The 12,182-nt window shown below is 34.2% G+C and overlaps 1 protein-coding gene, 1 long non-coding RNA gene and 1 pseudogene across 3 annotated transcripts; 2 read left to right on the forward strand and 1 right to left on the reverse strand.

Moving 5' to 3' along the window:
* Positions 1 to 2,158: 2,158 nt before the first annotated feature.
* Positions 2,159 to 4,142, reverse strand: LOC11445428 (F-box/kelch-repeat protein At3g06240-like; annotated as a pseudogene).
* Positions 4,143 to 6,577: 2,435 nt separating this feature from the next.
* On the forward strand, positions 6,578 to 7,676 carry LOC112422882 (uncharacterized). 2 transcript variants are annotated; one of them, XR_003013304.2, is made up of 3 exons: positions 6,578 to 6,592; positions 6,751 to 6,849; positions 6,988 to 7,676. It is a non-coding gene; the product is annotated as an uncharacterized lncRNA (long non-coding RNA). The 2 variants fall into 2 exon arrangements; XR_003013303.2 differs by having other exon boundaries at positions 6,998 to 7,676.
* Positions 7,677 to 7,884: 208 nt separating this feature from the next.
* LOC11438121 (probable lipoxygenase 8, chloroplastic) lies at positions 7,885 to 8,471 on the forward strand. Its single transcript, XM_039826795.1, has 2 exons — positions 7,885 to 8,163; positions 8,296 to 8,471. Exons 1-2 carry the CDS (start codon positions 7,958 to 7,960, stop codon positions 8,378 to 8,380), a joined length of 291 nt encoding a protein of 96 aa, XP_039682729.1. The 5' UTR covers positions 7,885 to 7,957; the 3' UTR covers positions 8,381 to 8,471.
* The last annotated feature ends 3,711 nt before the right edge of the window (positions 8,472 to 12,182 follow it).

Below are 12,182 nucleotides of genomic sequence, written 5' to 3' on the forward strand. Positions count from 1 at the left end.
CACTATACAAATTACTTGGGCTTTAACACCCGATTGATTTTTTTTTTATTTCCCCATAGATATGTAAGATTTAAGCTTCCAAAAAAATTTCTCTTTTGTTTTCTTGAAACAAATAGAAATCAACATTGTTTAGAGAAATTAACTTTGCAAGTCTCCTTCTCTTGGTGGAGTCATGCATTAAGATGCATATAAGGTTATACATACATTCAACACTACGGTGTACAAGGGAGTGGTTTCTGATGTTAATTTAGAGCTACAATATCATTATTAATGGATTGTGCAAGAATAAAATGGTGGAGGAAACCATGAACCTCTTTAAAGAAATTCATTATAATGAAAGACCAGAGTGTTCAACCAAATGTTCAAATATACACTACGAATTGATAGACTACGTAAAATTGGAAGGCTTATGCTTTCAACAAAAGGCTATGAGCTAACACCAGCTTTGTTTTCAAAATTGGAGGACAATGGTTGCATTCCCGATGTGATGTTTATGAAACAATTGATGATTATCTCTTTTAAAATGATGAGAGAAATGTTGTAGAGATATCTCTTTCAAAATGATCATTAAAGGTCTACTATATCTTTAAAACTCAGTAAGATGTTTCCCCAACTTATATTCACTTTTGGATGCTGCAACCATGACACTCAATTTTACACCAGTGGATAATGATGCATCTGGCATCGTTTAAGATCATAGAGAGGAAAAAAGTAACCTCTAATGTTAAGTGAGTAGTAGACTTTCAAGAACCATCTCCTTAATATAATTGACGGAAGATTGTATCTCAGGCGACAATCGTCTCGATTGTTTTAAGCATCTTAGGCTAAAAGGAACTAAACATTAAAACTCCAATGTTTTCCTGAAGCCCTGTCGCAACCACAAACAGCTACTACATGATGTTATAGCTGCTGCTACAGAAAACCGCTCATACTTTCAATAGCAGCCACCTATCTTTCCGTTCTACTATGCTGCTATAGATGACAAGAAACAAGATCAAATAAGGTGACTGTGTTTACATGGCTTAGCCGAGATCCGAGTTAAGATGGCAAAACACTGTATGACCCAATTATGGTGAACCATAAGGTAATTTTATAGCTCTGTTTACTAAGACATGGAGCCAAATTATGTTGCCTTCTAGTGAATTGGAAACAAGATTGGAAATTCATCAAAGTGTAGCAAGGAACATTAAGTACTCAAATTAGTACTATTTATAGTCCAATTCAAGAAGAAAAAATAACCTAAATCAAGATCAGTTTGGCTAAACCGAACCATTCATAACTTGTTCCAATCTAACCTGGTTTTAAGTTTCAATGAACATCGTCCTATATCTTCAATTCGAACTGACCTATCTTTGCAGAACTGAATTGGTTCTTAACCTTTACGAACCAAATTGTTTTTCTAAGCAAACAAAACATTTTGTTTTTATGAAAACCAAACTATTGCTGTTTTCTTGAACTGATTTTTGAACATCGTTAAACACTAAAACAAGTTCGAACAGTTCAACAATTTTTGATTGGTTAAAATCAAACATGCCATTGTCTCTTTGAATAGAAACAACAAACAGATTGTAAACATATCATGGGAGAAAACAAAAGAAACAATGTAATTTTCGCTCTTCTTTCCCTTTTTTCCGAGACAGACAAGGAAAAACAAGATACTTGAGATATAGTTTGGAAACCATCAATCAACAAGGTAATGTTTTGCAGTGCCCCTCATAATTGAATGAGTGTGTTTCTTCAAGTAAAGCCCCAACTTCAGCAGATAATGATGGTTTTGGCTTTGTACGAATCATATTGCCACTTTCATTATTCTCAACAACATTATCCTTATCCTTTAAATAAGTACTAAATATTCCATAATCCGAAATGACATGATATTTATGCAAGAAACCGTTATGCGTCTTCTTGAGAACCTGCTTTCTGTAGTATATTCTAGAAGAATATCCCTACGATCATCACCGTAAACATTGTTTTCAAAAGTTAAGGACTCTCTAAAATCTAAAAATCAAAACTGAATCACCCAAATAACACATAAATGCGAAAGAAAACATACTATTCTTGGGAAACACACTCTTCATCGAATTCTTCACCGTCGGATGAAGAGGAAGATATATTTATCAAGTCAACATAAGATAATGAAGAATCCGTGTTTGTCAAGTCAAACAATCTGTTAAGACGACAACGAGATAACAATTTTTTCTTCCCGCAATTTAAACTTTCCACACCTATATAGAAGAAAACAATATTAGGGAACGATGACTAAGTAATATTAGCTAAAATTGCAATTTGTAGGGGGGGTGGAATAAGCTCAAGAAACAATTTACTACTTGGTAGCTAAGGAAGATTCGAAAATTGACATTACGTAAACTGTCCATTTTTTCCTCCTCCATCAACATAGAATGAAATTTACATGCAGTTAATAACTAAAAATTGTCCCCACATAAATTTATTTCCATTAGTTGTCAGTGCCAATATGTGATTAAAGGCAGTAGTTATTAGATAACGAAAAAGAACTAAAATTATAACATAAATAACCACCATATATATATATATCAGTTGTAAAAGCAAATGATTGAGGAAATGCCATAAGCATAAGTGAGAAAACCTATCCCTAACAAGTCTTCCTTTCTCCAAATAGAATACGTTTTATAATTAAAATTAATTACTATGATTTTTATGGGACTGTCAACCATCAAATTCAATTGCCAAATCAGAAAAATTGAGTTATAAATTAGATTCTTACCTTGAGTGGATATTCAACACCTCAATATTCTCTCCTTTCACGGCATCCTTCAATGAGATTAGACTTGGAATATGTGGAATTACTTTAAAAAATCCTTTAAAATACCTTGCAGAATACCCATGAATTCGAAAACGCTTGACACCATATTTATTAGGCTCATAGTAAGTAAAACAATCATTTGAATGATATAACAATACGCCAGCACCCTCTTCAAAGTGTTTTACCGGAAAACACAAAACATCACCCCACGATAAAGGTTTGTACAAGTATCAATGTGGTAAACCTTAGTCCATGATTCTCCAATGCCATATTCATTCATAACCCACATTGTAACATATTCGAAGAAGTTTGAGTCAGAAATGTATAGAAATCCCTTTAATTCTCCCATGCTAATATGTATGATACCAGACAAATAGCCATATTTATCAATTTGGTCCTGGAGATGACTGCCAATCACAACTGGGGGAGAAGGAAATGAATGCAACTTCTCACTTTCAAAACAAAAACACAATATAGACATTTCCCTTCCCTCAAATGTGAACCAATGAAGTGCACCATTCACACAAGTGGGATTCATAAGACATGAAAATGAAATTTGAGGATCCACATTGATATTTCTCCATGTTGGTGTTCCGAGTGTGTGTATCTCAACAAGGAACACATGTTCAAAGTCCGAGGAATTGACATGTATAACACTTCTCCTCCAAATATGTATCACTTTATATTCATTAGTTTTAGGATAGAAACCAAAACCAGCTTCTTGTCCTATTACATGAACCCTGTCATTCGGCATACGAACTGTAGTAGTTTCAGGAAGTCTTATGAATTCCCCCATGAATGGGTTGCAGATCACTATAGGGTTTCCAGTAGTTGGTTCAGACAAACATAGCAAGCCATTACATGAATTCACAATATTAAACTTATCACGATCACTGTTGCCAGCAATATAAACGTGCTTGTATTTATTCTTTATCTTGTCACTTTTCATCCCAAGTGATTTGACATCACCGCGAAGAGGAAGTCTGAATATAGGCTCAAGATTCACATGATTGTTGCTTCCAATCTCAAACTTTTCTGGATCGCACTCTAGAAGGTAGAGGGTTCTTGACACTCGTTTATAGTATCTTGTTCGAATCATGAGACTAATTGGTGATTGCTCAAAGTGTAATTTAGCAAAATGCGATTCTGAAATCATTCTTTTCCAAATTTTGCACACACATTTACAAATGAGAAGAGACTTGATGGGAAGTTGAAGCAAAATGTGGGCGGTGAGGTGGGATGGAAGAATATCAAAATAGTGGCGACATTCATCACTTTCTGCCTCCTCAACTCTCCATTTTCTTTTATTGCATCTTTGGCTAGCCCTTACGGGGGTGATTGAACCCTTTTTTCTTTTCATGGCTATACCAAATTTAAAAAAGGAACATAAACAAAATAAGCAAATCAAAACACACAAAGGGATTCATATTTGATATAGTTACATTCCAGACCAAATGAGAAACTAAAAGGAAAACATATTCAATTCATATTAAAGACTAATTAGAAGCTAACCGTAAAAAAACATGAGAATTATTGAGAAATAAAATCGGAATAGTGATAGGAGAAAAGAGGAAAGTACCTTTGGTTAGGTTGAAATTGAAGAACTACAAAAGCATGGCAGTGTGCGTTGGTAAAGAGAGACTCATCAAAATTTAATTTATTAATTAAGGAAAATTAAGTTGGGTTATTATCATGTGAGAGAGAGAAAGAGAGACCGAGTAAAATCAGTTGAGGAAAGAGGCTTAAGCTGCGGAAAAATCTGTCTGGGTAGTAGTGATACATAAACCACCTTAGGTGGCATATACCACTTGTACACCCACACATATAATTGTGACATGACATGTGTCCATTTGGTCCCTACACACACAAGAAACTCATCTTTTGTGTCTCTCAAACACTATCACATGGAAGTGGTACAATGTGTGTATAGAGAAAAGGGTGTTCATGAAACATTATCCAATCTGTTTAGGTGAGAGACCGAGTAAAAAACCTTGCACATTTATTTTGATTTTTTTTTTTAAATTATTTTTAAATCATGCATAGTTATCTTAAGGTGAGGGCTCAATTAAGTTCCTCACCGGCGGTGGACCACTATAATCAACAATTGAGAATCGTTAGATTAATCAAGCACACATATTTTATTATACACCTTATGCACTAGATTTTTTGTCTCTTGCCTACCTTGCATCTTCTTCTAGCTAGCCTTCTCCCATCCCATTGGTAACTGGATATGCACAAGCCCATAGCCCTTCTTCATTGTAACGACATCTTTCCACCTGACCAACATTAGATCTCACATGATTTTATTCACGTTATTCCATTTCTACCAGTGCTGTGAAGAACAACCCATCCAATATTTCATAACTTTTTTAAGGAAAAAACTTTCATATAATTATCAGTAAGTCCAGTGTTGTGATTCTTTCCAAACGTTATAATTATGAGATAGAGAACATGTATGAAATTGTTGCTGAGAAGGAGTTTTTCATTCCTTTAGGATGAAAAGTTCATTACTTTTTTAACTTATCAAATCATTAATGCATTGAATGAAAACATGGAGGTGATGAATTAATTTTGTAGAGAGGAGTGGTAACTTGCAACAGATTGTAACTCAAAGCATAAATTCTTATTAAAAATAAGAGAAACCAGATGTGTAGTTTGACAGACAGGGAAGAAAAACTGAAAGGGACACGATCCTATGTAAAATCCAAATAGTTCTCAATTTTTATTTTCAAAAAGTCTTAACCTTTAATTAAATCTAACGATATTTTGTTCATGGTCCACCGGTGAGGGACTTAATTGATCCGTCACCCTAGAATCCACCAACAAACAATATTCTTTTTTTAAAATGATAGAATGTTTTTCTTATTTGACATAAATATCTTAAGAAATATTTTTCTGTCTTTTTTCGGTTTTTTTTTGAAAGATTTTCGATGTCTTTTATAGGGAGAGAAAATAAATGTCGGAATTTTAAGATAATTTCGTCACAATTTTTTCTATAGTCCTGTTCAAACAATTTTTTATTTTTAAATGTGATTTTTTTTTTGCGGTCAAGTAGCCTAGTGTTAGAGCTCACACAATTAAATTGCGGAGAAGTGGAGTATTCGGGGTTCGAACCTTGCCCCTGCATATAATATGCAATATCCCTACATGATTTTTATTACGACAAACAAACACAAAATTTATTTTCCATTTGTTTTTCTTGAATTTTCGTGGATACATCATTTTTTGGTTAAATCAACAGTATGATAATTTGTTGGCCGTATGTGATCAATTGCCGATAAAATTGTACTACAATTAATTGAAAATGAACTACTCTAGCTGCAATTCTTTGTCAAATATTTATTTATTATTTTCTAGAATCTTTTGAAGAAAGATTGTATTGTGATGAACTTAGTAAATGAATAGTGGTTACATCTTAAAATGATTTGAGGGTTAGATAAGTTTATCAGAATGCTCTTTTATAAAACTGCTTGTGCTTTGGAAAAGGGCAAACGATATTTTTGAAATTGAAAACCTCATGTGTTGTTTTATTTTTAACTGAAACATATCTTGAAATAGTTATTGCTTCAACAAACAAGTTCTTTCTAGTAATGTTTGAAAGATTAACTGGTTATTTTGTGGTTATTTAATGAATATTTGAACTACAGGAGGGTTTGACTGCCAATGAAATATCCAAGAATGACCCAGATCAACAATCTCATGTTATCTTAAACTGTGTGAATATTATTTATTGAATGTTAGCTTTTCTATTGGTGAAATAGATGACAGATGCTCGTTTCAAAATTTGCAATGAGAAAAGTGGCATCTGAGGTATAAACTTCCACTTTGATTGGTTTTAAAATGATTCCTTTTACTATGTGCATGGTCCAATGCTCATCTTTCTTTCCAAGTTTTTTGCAAATATTGCAAATGTTAATGTTCCATTGTCATGAAGTGATTGATAAAACAGTTCAATTTCAATCTCATAGTCTTGGTGTCGCTAAGCCAGTGAAATGAGATACTGCATTCTTTGTGAATCAATGCTTGTCTGAGTCCTTTCTGCCAGGGACTTGTTTTGTAGCCTAGAGGTACCATTCTTCCCTTCCTTAGACTACAACTGTCATGACATTTTTCTCTCCCTCCCTTAGTTCATTAATTTTTACATGCTGTTTTTCTTGAGTTTTCCTATGCTTTAGTTTAATATATTGCTATAATATGTCTACTAGTTTTTTGCAGGATTCAGAAAAAGAGGTACAAGTCTTCTATTTGGTGAAAGTATATGTGATTTTGGCATGTCCTGTGTTGGGAAGATATATCAAAAGATGTTTCCCTATTCCTACCATCAAAGTTACTTGTGAGTATTATATTTGATCCACTCTGTCACATGAGTAATTATTAATGAGTTTATTCTATTTATCAACTTGAGTCTATTACAAGAAAATAGCTTGCTTGACACCTCACAGTAGCATAGATCATTGTAAGTTCTAATTATTTAGGGGACACATGATTTCGCTAAAGAACAAATGACTATTAGAAAGAAAGCATTTTCAGTAATGGTAGAAGTTTTTGAGAGGCATGGCGCCACAACCTTGGATACACCGGTCTTTGAATTGAGAGAAGCTCTCATAGGAAAATATGGAGAAATCTCAAAGTTGGTTTATGATATTGCTGATAAGGTTTTATCGGTTATTCACTTCTTAACTACTTAAGTTGTTTTAAGAATATTTGGGAGAAATATTTTTTTACAGCATTCAAATAAATGAAATTTTTTAACATTTTTTCTCTATAAGTGAAACAAGTTGTTCATGAATCTAGATTTCTGCTTTTTAAGCCAGACCGCCATTAAGGATTTGTTTGCACCAAATCCATAGATAAAGTTAAATTTCACCTCATGCTAACTGGTAATCAACTTGTTTAACAGGGTGGGGAGCTCTGTTCTTGGAGGTCTGACTTGATAGTTCCATTTTCTAGATTTGCAGATATGGATGGTAGAACTCTTGTTCCACTTATAATGATCTATGCTGGTTACCATGAACTTATAAGCCACTAGTGAGTAGATTCATATTATTTTTTACCATGAGTCTAGTGAGTATATGAAGTAGTTCTAACTTTGTATATGTTGCTGATTTTTATAGGTTGAGGACTCACTGTGTTGTAGAACCATTTGTGATTGCAACAAATAGGCAACTTAGCACCATGCATCCAATCTACAAGTTACTGCATCCACATCTCAGATATACCTTGCAGATAAACGCACTTGGACGCGAGATTCTTATTAGTTCATATGGAGTCATTGAAAGCACATTCTTTACTAAAAAGTATTCAATGGAATTAAGTTCTGTGGCTTATGATAAGCTTTGGCAATTTGATTTGCAGGGACTACCAAATGATCTTCTCCATAGGTAAAGTCTATACATATCATATATACTAGGAAAAAATTAAACTTGTCACAAATTATAGACGGATTTAACATTTTCCTCCCTAAATTTCTGTCGCTATATCAAATTTTCTGATGCAAATTGTTATTCTTTTAGAGGAATGGCTGTGGAAGATCCTAGTGCACAACATGGACTAAAGCTAGCAATTGAAGTATATCTTCCCAACATATTGTTAGTTTAGCTTGTTAAGTTCATGTACATTTATACTTTTTTGCTTTCTTTTTAATGAGCCGGGCCCATCTGTCTTTCTTCTGACTGTATTATTTACTTTCGGTGCTTTTAACTACAGTGTGTCTATATTAGGAATTGGCTTCAATTTGTGTATAGTGATCTTAATATTAATAAGAATTTGAGATTGAATCAATTGTTTTTGTTTTACTTATTGATCTACCCAGTCTTCACTATTCAGTAACATTTATGCAACATAATTTTTCAGCAATTCCAATTAAAACTGTTAGCTACAGATTGGCTACCAATTAGCTTCAAATTAGTAACATTTATGTAACAGAACTTCTGCAATTGCAACCCAAACTGTTAGCTATAGATTGACTACAAATTTGCTACTAATTAGCTACTAAATGAGTAACAATTTTTAAGTGTTGCAAGTTTTACTCTCAAATGTTACTGAAATCATTTAGTAACACGGGTTTTACCTAATATTTGTCAAATGTTACAAGATCTAAATAGTAACGGTTGTTTTTGATTTAGTTACAATTTTGAAGTGTTACTAAATCTTATATATGTAGTAGTGTGTGAATCTGACAACCAATGACATCTTAATGCGCCTGTATTGGAAACTCAGAAATCATTTTGGAAGTCTGTAATCAACTTTTCAACACGTTGCTATATTTGAAGTTATGAGCATAACTTGCATATCATCCTTTTATTTACTTTGTTTTGCATAATAACAGAAATTGTGTTATTCTCAATGTATTAGTGGATTTAAAAAAACAAAGTATATATGTCACCATAATTCAATCCACTAAAATTAAACATGCAAAACTCTTATGCATATCATGGGGTTCTTGTGTGTTTCAGTGTTGACTGCAAATTTTGTTACATGCATGAACAAATATTCGTGATGGTTTAGGTGGTGTTGGTGGAGGATGGTTTCAGGATCGTGTTTCGTGGAAGCTGGGCAATGGTGTCGATACCTTCTTTTGGCATTAATGGAAATAGTGGTTGGGCCTAACACAACCCCACAAAATCGGCTTGTGAGGTGAGAATTGCTCCCACTTATAAACAGATTATCAGGCCATCACATATCCGATGTGGGACTCCTAATAGGCATGATACATGGTTAGGTGGTATGTTTCTATTTGTGCGCTTTAGGTGTTTATTTGAGCTAGCTGGTGATAAGTATTGTACTATGTCACTGATGTCAGCTCTCGAGTGGGAGGTCGGGGGCGCGGTGTGGAGATGGAGGAGATGGTTGTGGGCTTGGGAAGAGGATATGTTAGGGGAGTGTGTCACTTTACTTCGCAGTGTTTCTTTGCAGTTTAATGTTACAGATTCATGGTGATGGCATCTGGATCCCATTGGAGGCTACTTACTCAGCAAAGCTTATCAGCTTTTAACCTCATAGGATACTACTCAGGCCGATATAGCAGACGATTTAATCTAACATAAATAAGTTCCCCTTAAAGTTTCAATTTTTGCTAGGAGCCTTTTGCGGGTTTGGTTTCCTACAAGATCAAACCTGTTAAATGGCGGTATTATTACAGTTGTTGATGCGACTTGTTTGGCAGGTTGTGGTCACTTGGAGACATCTCAACATCTATTCTTATCGAGCACCTTTTAACTTGGGATTAAGGGAACGGCAAATACACATGGCACTATCAAAATTAAATCAACTTCAAATGAGTAATAGCACTCAGTAATCATACTTATGTCAATTATAAACCAAAAGAATCAATACTCACTTCATGAACTTTTTTCTTACAACGTCAATGTTAGGAGGTCCCCCCGACAATGAATCCATATAATATATCATCTCAACTCTGGGATTGATGACAAGCAACACCCAATGATTTAGCCTGCATCCATCATAATTTACATATATAAGCATACATTAATTAAAAAACCACATTTTCAAATTTAGTCATCTTGAATAATGTTTTGTAAAGAAAACTCACCCTAAATTGACCGGTGCAAAAATCAGCTTATTCTTAAACTTGTGTGTCAATAGGATGTCTGCTATTTGTTGCCCTTGTTTATCCTCTTGAGATATATGTGGGGATAAAAATGAGAACTTATTTTCCAACCCACGAGGCTTGATCAAATTTTCGTACAAGAACCTTGAAACAGAAAAAAAAACATAAAACAGAAACATAAAAAACCAAACAACACACTCCCAAAAATAGGAATAACAGAACAGCAGAGTTTGTGACAGAAAACCAATATAATAAATCCCTGAAACAGTCCTAAATAACAACTATTTAACAGAGGTACCTGGCATATACAACTACAACAGTGGCACTTAACCAATTATGTTGCACAAGCTCTTCTATATTCTCTATTTCTACTTCGTCTGTATAGGCTTTGCCATATATAACATTGTCCATGTAAATTGGGACTGATTGTCCTTTGATCATTATTGCCTTCACATAAGTATCAAGGAATGGTACCAAAGCAGGTTTCACAGTTTTCATCTTTTTGTTTGGTGAAGCAACTGATTCAGCACTACGTTGGGGTCTCTTGCAAATTTTTTTAGTTTTAGCTGGAATCTAATTAGTTACAATACTTTAGGTTAGTGACCAAATATAGAACAACTATATATCACTTATCAATCACAAATGTTAATAATAGGTAATTAATTTACCTTTTGATGTTCATCGACCAATTTAACAAGATTCAATTGCCATGCCACAAATGTCCCTATTGCTTCACCAACGGTCAAGACATCGCCTTCTTCAACAAGTATAGGCAACAAAGCTTTCCTCTCAACAGAAACATCAATCCTAACCTTGACATATCCGGGTGGTAATTTCTTGTTGTGTAAAACATCACTACCCGTGTTATATAATTTTCCATGAGCAACCAAACATCGGCATGGGGATGATAAGTAAATTTCAATAGACGAAATACCCTAAACCAATAGCGAATGAACATATACGTTATTAGGATTATGAAGCAAAATAAATAAATTTAAATTTAACATTTTATAAAGAAAACATTTACCTTCGGAATGGCGTCAAGTGCAAGAGGGCTGCAAGAATCTTTGGCACTAGTTTCTATCCTTTCAACCAAATCTTGTGGTTGTGGCGTCTCTCCTCCATCTTTCAGTTTTTGTCTCTCCCCAACATCTCTTTTTTGTTGTGTTTCTTCAGCTTCTTTTTCATGTTGACTCTCTCCAACATGTTTTAGTTGTTGCCTCTGATCTCTCTCTCTTTCTACATCTTTCTCAATATTTCCATTCTCTCTAGTATCTCCATCATGTGTCTGCCTCTCTAACACCAATCTCTCTAGTAACTCCATTCTCTTACTCATTTTGCCAAACATTGCATTCACTTCATCGACGGGGATAAATTGTCGTGGAAAAATGTCTTTGGGACATACCCCAAAACCATAACCCCTAACACGGCCAGAGTATTTTGGAAGATGCTCTAAGGCCAATTGAAGAACATCATTACGACCAAAGTCTTTTCCTCTCTCATCTTCTGGTAAAGATTGTGTTAACTCTTTCTGTGACATTGACAAGCAAAAATAATTTTGCATAAATATTTCCTCTCTTATGTTTCTGAACTTTCATCACAATTAACAAAATATTTTGATATGAATGCAATAAAAAAGAAGCTATATTTGACTTACACATTTATCCGCAACGTTCTGAACTTCCTCCTTATCAATCACTCCATCCTTACCAACATGGGCAGCAATCCACACAGATGCACGTGGTATCATTTCCTTTCCAGCAACATAGAGAAGTCGGTATATAGACAAAATATAATAGTCAGAATTGGATCCCTACAACTTTACATATA

This window comes from Medicago truncatula, chromosome 6, assembly GCF_003473485.1.
Source record: "Medicago truncatula cultivar Jemalong A17 chromosome 6, MtrunA17r5.0-ANR, whole genome shotgun sequence".
NCBI lineage: Eukaryota > Viridiplantae > Streptophyta > Magnoliopsida > Fabales > Fabaceae > Medicago > Medicago truncatula.